General features: G+C 56.4%; 1 protein-coding gene across 4 annotated transcripts in view; it reads left to right on the top strand.

The window, feature by feature from the left end:
• RPS6KA2 (ribosomal protein S6 kinase A2) overlaps nt 1-13,642 on the top strand; it is a 475,722-nt gene that overhangs the window by 440,942 nt on the left and 21,138 nt on the right. For all 4 annotated transcript variants that reach the window (XM_084622452.1, XM_084622451.1, XM_084622454.1 and 1 more), the window contains one exon: nt 13,473-13,562. In XM_084622452.1, the coding sequence (XP_084478578.1) occupies nt 13,473-13,562 (90 nt within the window). The remainder of the gene's footprint in view (nt 1-13,472; nt 13,563-13,642) is intronic.

The following is a 13,642-nucleotide window of genomic DNA, read 5'->3' as shown; positions in this document are numbered from 1 at the left end:
CAGCTCTTCTTCCAGCCATATTGTGAATCACTTTATCCATTGCTGAAATGCCTCCACCTCTGGGCTGGAACCTGGCTGCTGTTTAACAGTACATCACAACAATTTTGTAGTGGAAGTGACGAAGAAAGTGCAGGAGGAATTTAGGCAGGCAAAATTATAACTTTTCCCCTGTGACCGCTGCAGCATAAGAATATAAACATTCCATATGCTGCAGTCAGTCTGAATTGGAGAAGGATTTCTGTCACCAGTGGTGCAGCTGTCTCTCTTGTTATTTTATCAGTCACCATTCATCTGCAAGCCAGCGTGACAGTGTTGAAAAGAGGGATCATCACGGTGACAATCTGTTCTAGCATGTCCTAGTGGACTGCCCATGGGCCTGGGAGTCAGGAATAGAGAAGTTCTGTTCCCAGCTCTGATGATTTGTTGTGTGGCCTTGGACAAGTCATTTATATAACCCACCTATCTCCGTTTGTGAGATAGTATTTATCACCCGTGGTTGTTATGAGCATTAATTGTGTGTGTAGAGCACTTTGCAGATAATAAGTATTATTCATGATGCTTTTAATTAAATGATTGGCAGAGTGGTTCATAGCTGAGTGTTGGTTGTCTGAGTATTTGATCAATGACTGAGATTTTTAAAGTGTATTTGTGTTCTCTCGTCTCTTGAAATAAGATAAATAGAATTTAAATAGACACTATATATTTTTTGTATTTGTGATTTAATCCTATGCACTACTTGGAGTTTTCTTTCATAGAAATGTGTGTGATAAAAACGAATTAAGAACATGGTACGGCATCTCTCATTCTACTGACTACATACCAGGGGACCAGATTTTTAGCTGGTGTAAATTAGTGTAGCTCCACTGACTGCAAAGGAGCTAGGTTGATTTACACCAGCTGAGGACTTGCCCTTGGATACTTTTCTGTATGAAACAGTTACTGATTGATTGGGACATTTTAAGACTCTGGGGTCCTACATGTGAGTATTCATTCAAAGAGGGAATCCACTGTCTTTCTGAGCATTGTCTTGGTTCCCCTAAGCTTGGTGAATAACACTATTCTGAGGAGAAGTTGCTAGTAGGATTTTTTCCTGCCGCCTGTTTTTGGAAATTCTTTTTCTCAGCATTTACTCATATGTGCACAACTGCTGGCCCACACTCTGACAGTTGATATATACTTAAAATGTGTGAACCAACTATTGACGTGTAATCAAATCACTGACCTACCCACAAATGTGTACCCCCAACCGCTGATCTCCACAATAAATGCAAATGTGCCACAGTTGATGTGCACTAATAAGTATCAATGTTAAGAAAGTCAGTGCTTTTAAGAAGTTTTTAGTTGTGGATGAAATTGTGTTAAATCTATACCATTGTGGTAGTTCTCATAGAGAACTACACGTATCTGAAGTTTGAAGCCTTAAGAGTCAAAAGTTGTTGAGTTACGAGTTTATGAAAATGTCACAATTATTTTTTCAGAGCCCTATTATTCAAAAGTGTATCTCATAATGCCCCCAGAACGTCCCAGGGGGCGGGGAAGGGGAAGAGAAAGTCTCATCTTTTGGTGTGAATTTCTCCTGGCCAGAAATTTTTTTGAAAATTGGGCTTATAGTGGAGTGGATGTTACAACTTTAGTTCTGGAGTTACAGCTGAGACTCCACAGTAAGGCTAATTTCCCCTAGCTGTTTTGTAAATACTTTTGTTCATATTTATCATTTACATATAAGATATGAAGAACCATTTAACATTCAGCACTGAAAGCAATGCACTCAGCTGGGCAAGCAGCCAAGCCTCTTTGACTGACATCCCAATTGTAGCAGGTAGAAATGTCGATGAGAAAAAAATGACATCCTAGCAGCAGGCTCTATTTGCAGGGGTGGCATTTAAGCAGCAGGTGTAATGTTTTCCTTAGACCTGCTGTCTACAGACCAGAATTTAGTCAAACTCTTTATGCCCCTGTACAGTGCAATAGATGTATGTATGGGTTGAATATAGAAAATGATGATGTACCAAGCAGTTGATGTTTTCTTCCTAGAATGGAGGTGACCACAGTTTGGCCTGAGGGCCAAGCTCAGCTTATGGTCACCCTCTAGTTCAGTATGGTAGTGTGGCCCACAGAGAATAATGAATACAACAGGCTGCAGCTCAAGTCTGTTATACCTCCTTTATGCCTGTGAATGTCTTTCATCGGTTAATCAGCAATGAAAAAATATATCTGACAAGCAATTCCTATTTATCTACCGAGGATGATGCAAATACAAGACAGTGTTATGGCTGCCTGCATTTATTTATTATGTGACAAAGTTCCTCTTCTACCTTGGTGGGTCTTGCGCTTATTGGCGGATTTGCTCGCCTTGGAGCTTCACGGCAGCCCTCAGTTTGGTCATTTTCATGAACCCACAGTCCAGGTCAACTCCTCCTGTGTCTGACCAGGAGTTGGGATGTTTGGGGGAACCCGGGCCCACCCTCTACTCCGGGTTCCAGCCCAGGGCCCTGTGGAATGCAGCTGTCGAGTGCCTCCTGGAACAGCTGTGCGACAGCTACAACTCCCTGGGCTACTTCCCCATGGCCTCCTCCCAACACCTTCTTTATCCTCACCATAGGACCTCCCTCCTGGTGTCTGATAATGCTTGTACTCTTCAGTTCTCCAGCAGTACTCCTTCTCACTCTCAGCTCCTCACATGCGCACCACAAACTGAAGTGAGCTCCTTTTTAAACCCAGGAGCCCTGATTAGCCTGCCTTAATTGATTCTAGCAGCTTCTTGATTGACTGCAGGTGTTCTAATTAGCCTGTCTGCCCTAATTGTCTCCAGAAGGTTCCTGATTGTTCTGGACCCTTCCCTGTTAAGGAGCCGGAATCGTTCTTCACTCGCTCCTGAGCTATTTGCTTTCCTTTCTTTCCTAAAGCCCCCCGGCCCGGATTTTTCACACTTTTCCTTTTGCTTAGTTTCCCCCCCCGCGTTTGGGCCGGACGCTTTGTTTTTTTGGTTTCGTTTTTTCCCGTTTTTTTGAGCTGCGTCAGTGTGCTGGCCGGTCGCCAGCACCCCCCCCCCCGATGCCTGCTTTTGGACTTTGCTCCTTGCTTACTTGAAACCCCCGGAGGAGGGGGGGAGGACTGCCAACCTGCTGTCCGGAGAGGGGAGTGGACCCCCCCAGACCCAGCTGTTTTGCTTTTTGCCTGGACTTTTTCCGAGAGCCTTGGGACAGAGCCAACAGCTGTAGCAGACGCCAGAGGCCGGAGAACTCCCGGGCAGCTATGAATCATCGTGGAGAGAGGCCGTAAGACTGAGGGATTTCTTTTGAATTTCTACCCTCGGGGGGGGGAGTTGACTGCATTTCAGCTGCGCCTGCGGCGGCACAGGGGTGTAGCAGGGAGCTACCCCCAGATCCATCGGTGCCCCCAACCCCCCCCACCACTATTACAACTATCACGGCCCCCGCTGCTTCGTCCCTGCTGGCAATCTGCCATCTGCCTTCGGATCCAGCTGTTTGCTTTGGACTTTGCCTTTTGGACCAGGCATAACAACCAACCAAGCGAGACTCTTTGGACACTTGTGGTGGGTTGTCCTTCCCCCACCCCCCCCCCCGGATTGTTTACCTCATAGCCTACCCCTACTACCGGACCCCGATTTTTGCCCCCCCCCCTCCCAGTGTTTCCCTGTCTCTCCCTGCTTACAATGGCAGAGAAGGAGGGACGCAAGGCCCCTCCACCGAAATTGGTTGCCCCTTCCCCATCTACCCTCCTGCCCACCCCTCAAGATTTCCCCACCGCCTCCATTGTTAGAACCCCTGCCACCGCCCCCGCTGGGGCATCGGCAGTGGGAGGCACCGGGGCGATTACTACTGCTGCTCTGGTTCCTGCCCCACTAGATTCTAGGAACCCCCCCCCAGTTAGACGGAAAAATCGAAGCGGGCCAAAAGGGAAGGGCCCCGCTAATGCCGCTGGACCCTCCGTGGCAGAGGCCGCCCCCACCACAGTGGCCTCGTCATCGATTGCGGCACCCCTCCCAGCTGTTCCCTCCACCAGCTCTGCGACCATCCCTCCCCCGGCCCCCAGGACGTATGCCCAGGTGGCGACAGGCCCCCCCTCACCTGCCGCCTCCTCATCTCGCCCTCCCACTGCCTCCGCTGCCATTACTAGTAGTCGGGGCCCTTTTCCCGCCCTGACCAGGAAGCACGGTGTTCGTTGCCTCCTAGTACCCGCCTCGCCCCACGTGGAGGCATACGTGCAGGCGTTGGCGAAAGTGGTAGGACCCATGGCCATTGTGGCGGCCTCCAAGATGTATGGGAAGGTCGTTCTCTTTCTGGCCTCGGAGACTGCCGCCCAGGAGGCGGTGGAGAAGGGCCTAGTGGTGGGGGGGGTGTTTCTCCCCCTGGAACCGCTAGAAGATCTGGGCGTTCGCTTCGTCCTCACCTCCGTTCCTCCCTTTTTACCTAATGTTGCCCTGTTACCTGCTCTTTCTGCCCTGGGGAAGCTTGTTTCTGTTATTAGCCCTCTCCCGTTAGGCTGCAAGGACCCCGCCCTCCGTCACGTTCTATCGTTCCGCCGGCAAGTGCAGATTTTACTGCCGGCGGGGGTGCGTGACGGAGAGGCGCTCGAGGGGTCCTTCCTAGTTCCCTACCAGGGAGCCCGCTATAGGGTCTTTTATTCCACCGGAGAGGCCCGGTGCTACCTCTGCCGCTCGGCAGGGCATGTCCGCAGGGACTGCCCTTTGGCCCGGGGGAGAGGGGCACCTGAGACCCCCGAGACCCGGCGGGATATCGGCCCTGTTGTTGCCGACACCCCTGGCCACCCGGCACCCGACACCACCCCCCCTCCCACCCGATCCACCGCTGCCCCCGTCCGGGCCCAAGAGGCACCCCTCCAACAACGCCCGGGCGACCACGGGAGTCCCACTCTTGCCGTAACCACCTCGGCAGAGCCTATGGAGGGGGGTGTGGCAAAGCTTTTACCGGGTGCAGGAGAGGGCTCGCCCCAAGGAGAACCCCCCGCCCCTAATGCTGCCTTACCGCTACCCCCCCAAACCCCTGAACCTCTGCCTCCGCGCCCCGCTCCGTCCCCTGCTACTCCACCCCCGGACGACGCCATGGAGGGCTGGACTGTAGTCCAGGGGAAGCGAGGCAAGCGGAGGGCTCGAGCTCCGCTGCATTCATCTGACGCGGAAGCCCCCCGGAAGACCAGGAAGGGAGGTACCGACCCTGAGCCTCCCGCCTCGACCACGAGTGAGATCCATTCGCTGGTGTCGGGAGGTGAAGATAGACCAGCATTGGAGGGTGGAATCCCCCCTCCGCGGGGGACCCTCCCCTCCGAAGCCCCGGGGGAAGCCCCTTCTAACCAGATACCACCTGAACTCCCAATGAACCCCGACGTGACCGCCGAGGCGGGCCCTAGCGGAGAGGCCCCTGGGGTGGTGGGAGTCGGCCTCTCCTCTGTGTACGCAGAGATTGAAGCCCTGGATTTGACCCCGGTCACCCAGGGAGGGGATGATTTACTGCCGGCCGGCCTCGATTTGGGCAATCTCACCCCAGGCCCCCTCTCCCCATGCCCTTTCCCCCTGACTGCCTTTCCGGGTGAGCACCCCACGGAAAGTGGTTTACCGCCTGGGGCCATGGCTGCCACGACCACCCCGGAGCCAGTACCTAGCATTCCTCGGAGCCCCCTCCCTTGCCCCTTCACCCCCGACCCTGCTCGGGAGGCGCCTTCTTTTCGCTGTGCGCCTCCTGAAGCCCAGGGCCTTACCTCTGCCCCTGCCCCCACCCCTATTCCAGTTCAGTCTCCCTCCTCCTGCAAGGCTACCGCCGCCCCTGGGGTTATTTCTTTTCCGCCTTTTGCAGATTCCCCCCAGGGAGCAGTCTTTATGTTTTCTAGTTGCGACTCCCCAGGAGTTGCACCTTTCCCCCTGCCATCCCCGTCCGCCCCAAGGCACGAGATGGAGTTAGTAACCCCAGCCTGTCAGACACCCCGTCGGCGGTCCGCACCCTGCCTACCCGCCTTAGCGGACCACGAAGCTGCATCAAAAGCCCCACCAGGGACTGCTCTGGGAGTTGTAACCCTACCCCCCCATGAGCTGCAGCATGCATTACGGGAGTTCTTGAAACGATGCCGTGGTGCCCGCGATAGGGCACAGCTGGCTCTCCAGCAATGGGGGGACTTTGATCGACTCCTTCGGGCCGCGAGAGCCCTTATGAGGGAGGGTAGAGGGCAAGGGAAGGGCGGTGCCGCGGCCTACGAGCGGGCCCGCAGCTTCCGGAAAGAGTTACTTACTCACGGGATGGGACACGGGTTGCTACGTGACCCGCCGGGGGCCATGAGTACCCCCACCCCTGAGAACTCCCCACCCCCCCAGCCCTCCGCATGACACCTCTCATCATTGTAACCCTGAACACCAGGGGCTGTAGGATGGCTCTCCGCAGGTCCCAGGTGCTCTCCTACCTTCGGGAGGGGAGGTACTCTGTGGTTTTCCTGCAGGAGACCCACACGGACCCAACCGCCGAGGATAGGTGGCGGCTGGAATGGGGGGACGGGGTATACTTTAGCCACTGCACGGCTTGGCAAGCTGGAGTGGCGACCCTGTTCTCCCCCACCCTGCGGCCCGAGGTGCTCGGAGTCACTGAGGCCGTGCCGGGCCACTTGTTGCACCTCCGAGTTCGTTTGGAGGGGCTCGTGGTCAATTTTGTTAATATCTATGCCCCGCAAGTGAGCTCACAGCGGCCGCAATTTTACCAGCAGGTGTCCGAATTTCTCGACACCCTGGATTCACACGAGTGCCTGATCCTGGGAGGGGACTTTAACACCACCCTCGAGGAACGGGACCGCTCGGGGGCCGAGCCGAGCCCGGCCGCCGCGACCATTCTTCGAGACATAGTCGACTATCACTCCCTAGTGGACGTCTGGCGTGACCATCACCCAGATGATACTTCCACGTTTACCTTCGTTCGGGTGGAGGCCCGTCGGTCGCACCGCTCTCGGTTAGACCGTATTTATCTATCCCGTCTCCATCTTTCACAGGCCCACTCCTCCACCATTCGGCCGGCCCCTTTTTCCGACCATCATTTGGTTGCCGTCACGGTCTCCCTCCGTGCAGAGGGACCGGGGCCGGCTTACTGGCATTTTAACAACAGCCTGTTGGAGGACGAGAGCTTTGTGATGTCCTTCCGGGAGTTTTGGCTGGCCTGGCGGGAGCAGTGGCGTGCCTTTCCCTCGGTGCGGCGCTGGTGGGATTTAGGGAAGGTGCGCGCCAAGCTCTTCTGCCGCAACTACACTCGGGGCACCAGCCGACGGAGAAATGCGGCGATAGAGCAGTTGGAACGGGAGGTCTTAGAGCTAGAGAGGCGCCTGGCCGCCAGCCCCGGGGACCCGTCCCTCTGCGGAGCGTGCCGGGAGAAGCGGGAGGAACTTCGAGCCCTCGAGGACCACCGGGCCCGAGGTGCCTTTGTCCGGTCCCGCATCCGCCTCCTTCAGGAGATGGATCGCGGCTCCCGCTTCTTCTACGCCCTGGAGAAAACGAGGGGGGCCAAAAAACACGTCACCTGCCTTCTAGCGGAAGACGGCACCCCCCTCACGGATCCGGAGGAGATGTGTGGGAGGGCCCGTGACTTCTACGCAAACCTTTTCTCCCCGGATCCGACCGATCCTGGCGCTTGCGGGGTGCTCTGGGAGGAACTCCCCACGGTCAGCGTGGGCGACCGAGACCGGCTAGAGCTGCCTCTCACCCTGGCCGAGTTCTCGGACGCCCTCCGTCGCATGCCCACCAATAAATCTCCGGGCATGGACGGGCTGACCGTGGAGTTTTACTGCGCGTTCTGGGACATCCTTGGCCCAGACCTAGTCACTGTCTGGGCTGAGTCCTTGCAGAGCGGGGCCCTCCCTCTCTCGTGCAGACGAGCGGTGCTCGCCTTGCTGCCGAAGAAGGGGGACCTCCGCGATTTACGAAACTGGCGTCCCCTCTCACTCCTTAGCACGGATTACAAAATCGTAGCGAAAGCAATCTCGCTGCGGCTAGGGTCCGTGATGGCGGACGTGATTCACCCAGACCAGACCTATACTGTCCCGGGTCGCAGCATTTTTGACAACCTCTTTTTAGTCCGAGACCTTTTGGAACTCGGGCGGAGAGACGGTCTGTCATTCGCCCTCCTGTCTCTCGATCAAGAGAAGGCGTTCGATAGGGTAGATCATGGGTACCTCCTGAGCACCCTGCGAGCGTTTGGATTCGGACCTCAGTTTGTGAGTTTTCTCCGGGTGCTGTACGCCTCCGCGGAGTGTCTGGTTAGGCTCAACTGGACCCTGACCGAACCGGTCAGCTTCGGGCGAGGGGTGCGGCAGGGGTGTCCCCTCTCAGGCCAGCTGTACGCTCTGGCGATCGAGCCTTTCCTCTGTCTCCTCCGCAGGAGGTTGACGGGGTTGGTGCTGCGGGAGCCGGAGCTGCGACTGGTCCTGTCGGCGTACGCCGATGACGTCCTCCTCGTGGTCCAGGACCCGGGCGACTTGGCGCGAGTGGAGGCATGCCAAGCCATCTTTTCGGCAGCCTCCTCCGCCCGAGTCAACTGGGTCAAGAGCTCTGGCTTGGCGGTGGGGGGCTGGCGGCAGGTAAGCCCCCTCCCACCCGCGCTTCAGACCATCCGGTGGAGTGCCGGCCCTCTGCTCTATCTCGGCGTTTACCTTTCTGCCACGCACCCTTCTCCGCCGGAGAACTGGCAAAATTTGGAAGGCGGCGTGATTGAGCGGATCAGGAAATGGACGAGGCTACTCCGATGTCTCTCCCTTCGGGGGAGAGCACTGGTGCTTAACCAACTAGTCCTGTCCACGCTCTGGTACCGGCTCAACACCCTAGCCCCGGCCCCGGGTTTCCTGTCCCACCTCCGGAGATTGATTCTGGAGTTCTTTTGGTCAGGATTGCACTGGGCCCCTGTTGGAGTTCTCCACTTGCCCCTGAAGGAAGGAGGGCAGGGCCTGAAGTGTCTGTACACTCAGGTCCGCGTTTTCCGCCTCCAGGCCCTGCAGAGGCTCCTTTATAGTGCAGGTAGTTCGCCGTGGAGCATATTGGCGCATGCCTTTTTACGCCGCTTCCATGGGCTCCGCTATGACCGACAGCTCTTTTATCTTTGTCCGAGAGGTTTTCCGCGAGACCTCTCCGGGCTGCCGGATTTCTACCAGGACCTCCTCCGGGCCTGGAAACTGTTTTCAACGACCAGGTCCGTGGCGGCCATCGTGGGGGCAGATCTCCTCACGGAGCCCCTGCTACACAACCCCCAACTTTGTGTGCAGGCGGCGGAGTCCCGCACGGTGCGCCAGAGGTTGGTCCTGGCGGGAGTTACGAGGGTCGGGGACCTCCTGGACTACGACCGGGGGGACTGGCTGGATCCCCTGACGCTCGCTCGACGCATGGGGCTCTCCAGCCTTCGCACCCCCCGGCGCGTGCTTCAGGAGGTGGAGGCCACCCTGACCCCCGCCGCTCGGGCTTATGTTAGCCGAGCCTTGTGCGAGGGCGCGCCCCGCCCATCCCTTACCCCAGGCCCGCCGGACCTTTCCATCGGGCCCCTACTCTGTCGATCCCAACACACCCCTCATCCTTTCACTGCGAGCCAGCTGCATGAACTGCAACCGGTCGGTTTTCAAGTTGCATCACGGAAATATCTATATACACTCACGCTCCATACCCTTCATGCCCACACCCTGGTGTCCCGCCCCGATACAAAGTGGCGAGATCTCTTACCACCTTTGGAGGGTGAGCAACCTCGGTGGGCCAGCCTGTACTCCACCTTGGTCCCGAGGCCCGTCGGGGACATCAGTTGGCGGCTCCTTCACGGGGCTGTGAGCACGGGCGTGTTTTTGACACGTTTTACCTCCCTTCCGGAGACTTGCCCTTTTTGCAACGTGAGGGAAACCCTGGCGCACGTCTATTTAGAGTGTGCCAGATTGCAGCCTCTTTTTCGGCTCCTCACAAATATTCTTTTGCGCTTTTGGCTTCATTTTTCTCCCCACCTCTTTATTTATACACTCCCCATCCGTGGCCCCACCAAGTCGCGGGATCTCCTGGTTAGCCTCCTCCTAGCCTTGGCTAAAACAGCCATTTATAAGACCAGAGAGCGGAGGTTGGCTCATGAGGCGTCCTGCGATTGTGAGGCCGTTTTCCGACTCTCAGTACATTCACGTATCCGGGCGGAGTTCCTCTGGGCAGCGTCCACCGACTCCCTTGACACCTTCGAGGAGCGGTGGGCGCTGTCCGGGGTTCTCTGCTCGGTGACCCCGTCCGGTTCCCTCCGTCTGACCCTCTGATTGAGGGAAAGAGCGAGAGCCGCCAGTCACAGCCGTTAGTTGCTGTGAATACCATCATTACTGTCTTCTAGGAGGGGTCCTATAATACATGGGTGTACCCCCCTCCCTCCCAACCACCCACCCCGCAGCCGTGCCCATCTTGTCGGGCACTCTCAGGAGAGGGAGGGTCGGTGACCCTGGGCGCGGCACTAGGTAACTCGAGAGGGTGGAAGACCACGAGTGTCGAGGAAGCCCCCCCGCTCTAGGCCACCAGGTAACTCAGGAGGGTGGAAGACCACGAGTGTCGAGGAAGCCCCCCCGCTCTGGGCCTGGGCTAACCTGAACACCTCTCCCTCCTGAAAGCTGTTGTGTTATACCTTTTGATTGCGTTGTTTTGTTGCTAAGTTTTTTTTATTTTATCCTTTTGTATTCTTTGTAACTGTTACAAATAAATTTCCTTTCTGTTTCAAAAAAAAAAAAAAAAAAAAAAAAAAAACCTTCCCTGTTACCTTACCCAGGGAAAAGGGACCAACTTAACCTGGGGCTAATATATCTGCTTTCTATTACTCTCCTAAAGCCCCCTGGCCTGGGCTTTTCTTACTTTTTGCCCCTGTTTCAGCTTCCCCCCAACCGGGCCAGACGCTTTTTCTTCATTTTGGTTTTTTTTTTGCTGTTTTTCTGCTGCCATTCGAGAGCTGGTCAGCTGCCAGCTTGCTGCCAGCCACGCCTGCCCTCAGACGCTGCTACTGCTCCAGCTGAAACCCGTGGGGCGGGAGGACTGCCGACCTGCTCCCCGGAGGAGGGGAGTGGAAGCCCCCAGACCCAGCCGTTCGCTGTTCGTTTGTGGACCCGTAATTAACCGACAGGTTATTTTTTTTCTTCTTATCTGTTTGGCATTTTTGGAATGCTCCACAAAGCCCAGGAGAGAAGACAGCCGACAGAGACATTGCCCAGGGAAGCTACAAATCATCGTGGAGGGGGCTGTAAGACTGAGTAACTTTTGAACTGGACTCTCGTGTGAGGGGAGTTTGACTGTGTCTTAACTGCGTTTGTAGGGGCACAGGGGGTGTGGCACAGAGCTGCCCCCCCGATCCATCGGTCCCCCCCCAACACTACTACAACCGTCATGGCCCCCCCGCTGTCCGTCCCTGCTGGCAACTTGCCATCTGCCTCTGGACTCAGCTGCTTGCCCTGAATTCCACTGTCCGGACCAGACACAACAGCCGACCAAACAAGACTCTTTGGACAAATGCGCGTGGGTCCACGTTCCCCCCCCTTCCCCCCCCCCCGGACTGCCCACCCCACAGTTTGCCCCTACTACCTGACCCCAACTCCTGTTTCCTCCCCCTGTCCAGTCCGACCCATTTGGCGCCCCCCGCCTGCAGCCCAACAGGGAGAAGTGGTTAATCTGCTTCCCCCTTCCCCCCCCCTCCTTCTGGTGTCTCCCCGTCTCTCCCTGCTCACGATGGCGGGGAATGAGAGGGGTGAGGCCCCGCTAACAACCTCAGCTGCCCCTCCCCCACCTACCCTCCTGCCCAACCCCCAAGCCCCCCCCCACTGCTGCCAAAACACCTGCCACCGCCCCCGCTGGGGCATCGGCAGCAGGAGGCATCGGGGCAACCACTGCTGCTGCTATGCCCACCGCCCCCCCAGATTCTAGGAAACCCCCACCAGTTGGCCGGAAATGCCAGGGTGTGAAGAAAGGAAAGGGCCCCGCTAAAACCCCCGGGCCCTCCATGGCAGGGTCTGCCCCCACCGCTGTGGCCTCGTCATTGACCATGGCATCCCTCCCTGCTGTTCCCTCCACCAGCTCTGCGAGCGTCCCTCCCCCGGCCCCCAAGACGTATGCCCGGGCGGTGGCAGCCCCCTGCACGCCTGCCGCCTCGTCATCTCGCCCACCCACCACCTCCGCTACCATCACTAGCAGCCGGGGCCCCTTTCCCACCATGACCAGGAAGCACGGCGTCCGTTGCCTCCTGGTGCCCGCCTCGCCCCACGTGGAGACATACGTGCAGGCATTGGCGAGGGTGGTAGGACCCATGGCTATTGTGGAGGCCTCCAAAATGTACGGGAAGGTCGTCTTTTTCTTAGCATCGGAGGCTGCCGCCCAGGAGGCAGTGGAGAAGGGCCTGGCGGTGTGGGGGGGTGTTTGTCCCCCTGGAGCCGCTAGAGGACCTGGGCGTTCGCCTAGTCCTCACCTCCGTCCCTCCCTTTCTACCCAGTGCCGCCCTGTTACCCGGTCTCTCCACCCTGGGGAAACTCGTTTCTGTCATCAGCCCTCTCCTGTTGGGCTGCAAGGACCCCATCCTCCGTCACATCCTCTCGTTCCACCAGCAAGTGCAGCTTCTACTGCCCTTGACGCCTTCGAGGAGCGGTGGGCGCCGTCCGAGGTTCTTTGCTCGGTGACCCCATCCGGTTCCCTCCGTCTGACCCTTTGATTGAGGGGAAGAGCGAGAGACCCCAGCCCCAGCCGTTGCCGCTGTGGATACCATCATCACTGTCACCTAGGAGGGGTCCTATCACACGTGGGTGTACGTCCCTCCACCCCCAAACCGCCCACCCCACAGCTGTGCCCATCTTGTCGGGCACTCTCAGGAGAGGAATAATCGGTGACACTGGGCGTGGCAGTAGGTAACTCGAGGGGGTGGAAGACCATGAGTGTCGAGGAAGCCCCCCCGCTCTAGGCCACCAGGTAACTCAGGAGGGTGGAAGACCACGAGTGTTGAGGAAGCCCCCCGGCTCTGGGCCCAGGGTAGCCTGAACACTTCTCCCTCCTGAAGGCTGCTGTGTTATACCTTGCGTTTGCTTTTGTTTTGTTGCATAGTTTTGCTTTATTCTTTTTGGTGATTCTTTGTAAGTGTTACACAAATAAAATTATTTTCTGCTTCAAAAAAAAAATTACTCTCCTGTAGCCATCTGGCCTGACCCTGTCACAATTATGACACTATTCAAGTAGCTAATGTTCAAATTACACCCCTTGTACTCACAGTTGTGGTCACAAAGTTGCAGGCATAAAAAGGAAGGCTGGGTATTGCACCATCTGTTTTCTGGCAGATTGCCATTGTGGTTCTTGGTATCGCAGAACTTTGGCTGTCCTGTCCTAGAACAATAATTATCAGAAGACTATTAAATGTTAATACATTTAAATTAGACATCTTGGTGCTTGGTGATGGGTGCTGTCAGCCTATATATTATGGTCTGTGCTTCCTTTATTCCAGATAATTGATAAGAGCAAACGAGACCCCTCTGAAGAAATTGAGATTCTCTTGAGATATGGGCAGCATCCAAACATCATTACTCTGAAAGATGTGAGTAGTCTATGAGCACGTCTGCTTTAAACAATTCTCCTTTTAATATCAAGCTTACCTGCTCTGTAACTGAGAAACTC

This window comes from Lepidochelys olivacea, assembly GCF_965140295.1.
Source record: "Lepidochelys olivacea isolate rLepOli2 genome assembly, chromosome: 3".
In the NCBI taxonomy this organism is placed as follows: Eukaryota; Metazoa; Chordata; order Testudines; family Cheloniidae; genus Lepidochelys; species Lepidochelys olivacea.
Note: the sequence above shows the minus strand (reverse complement) of the source record. Positions and strands in the feature narration are given on the sequence as shown.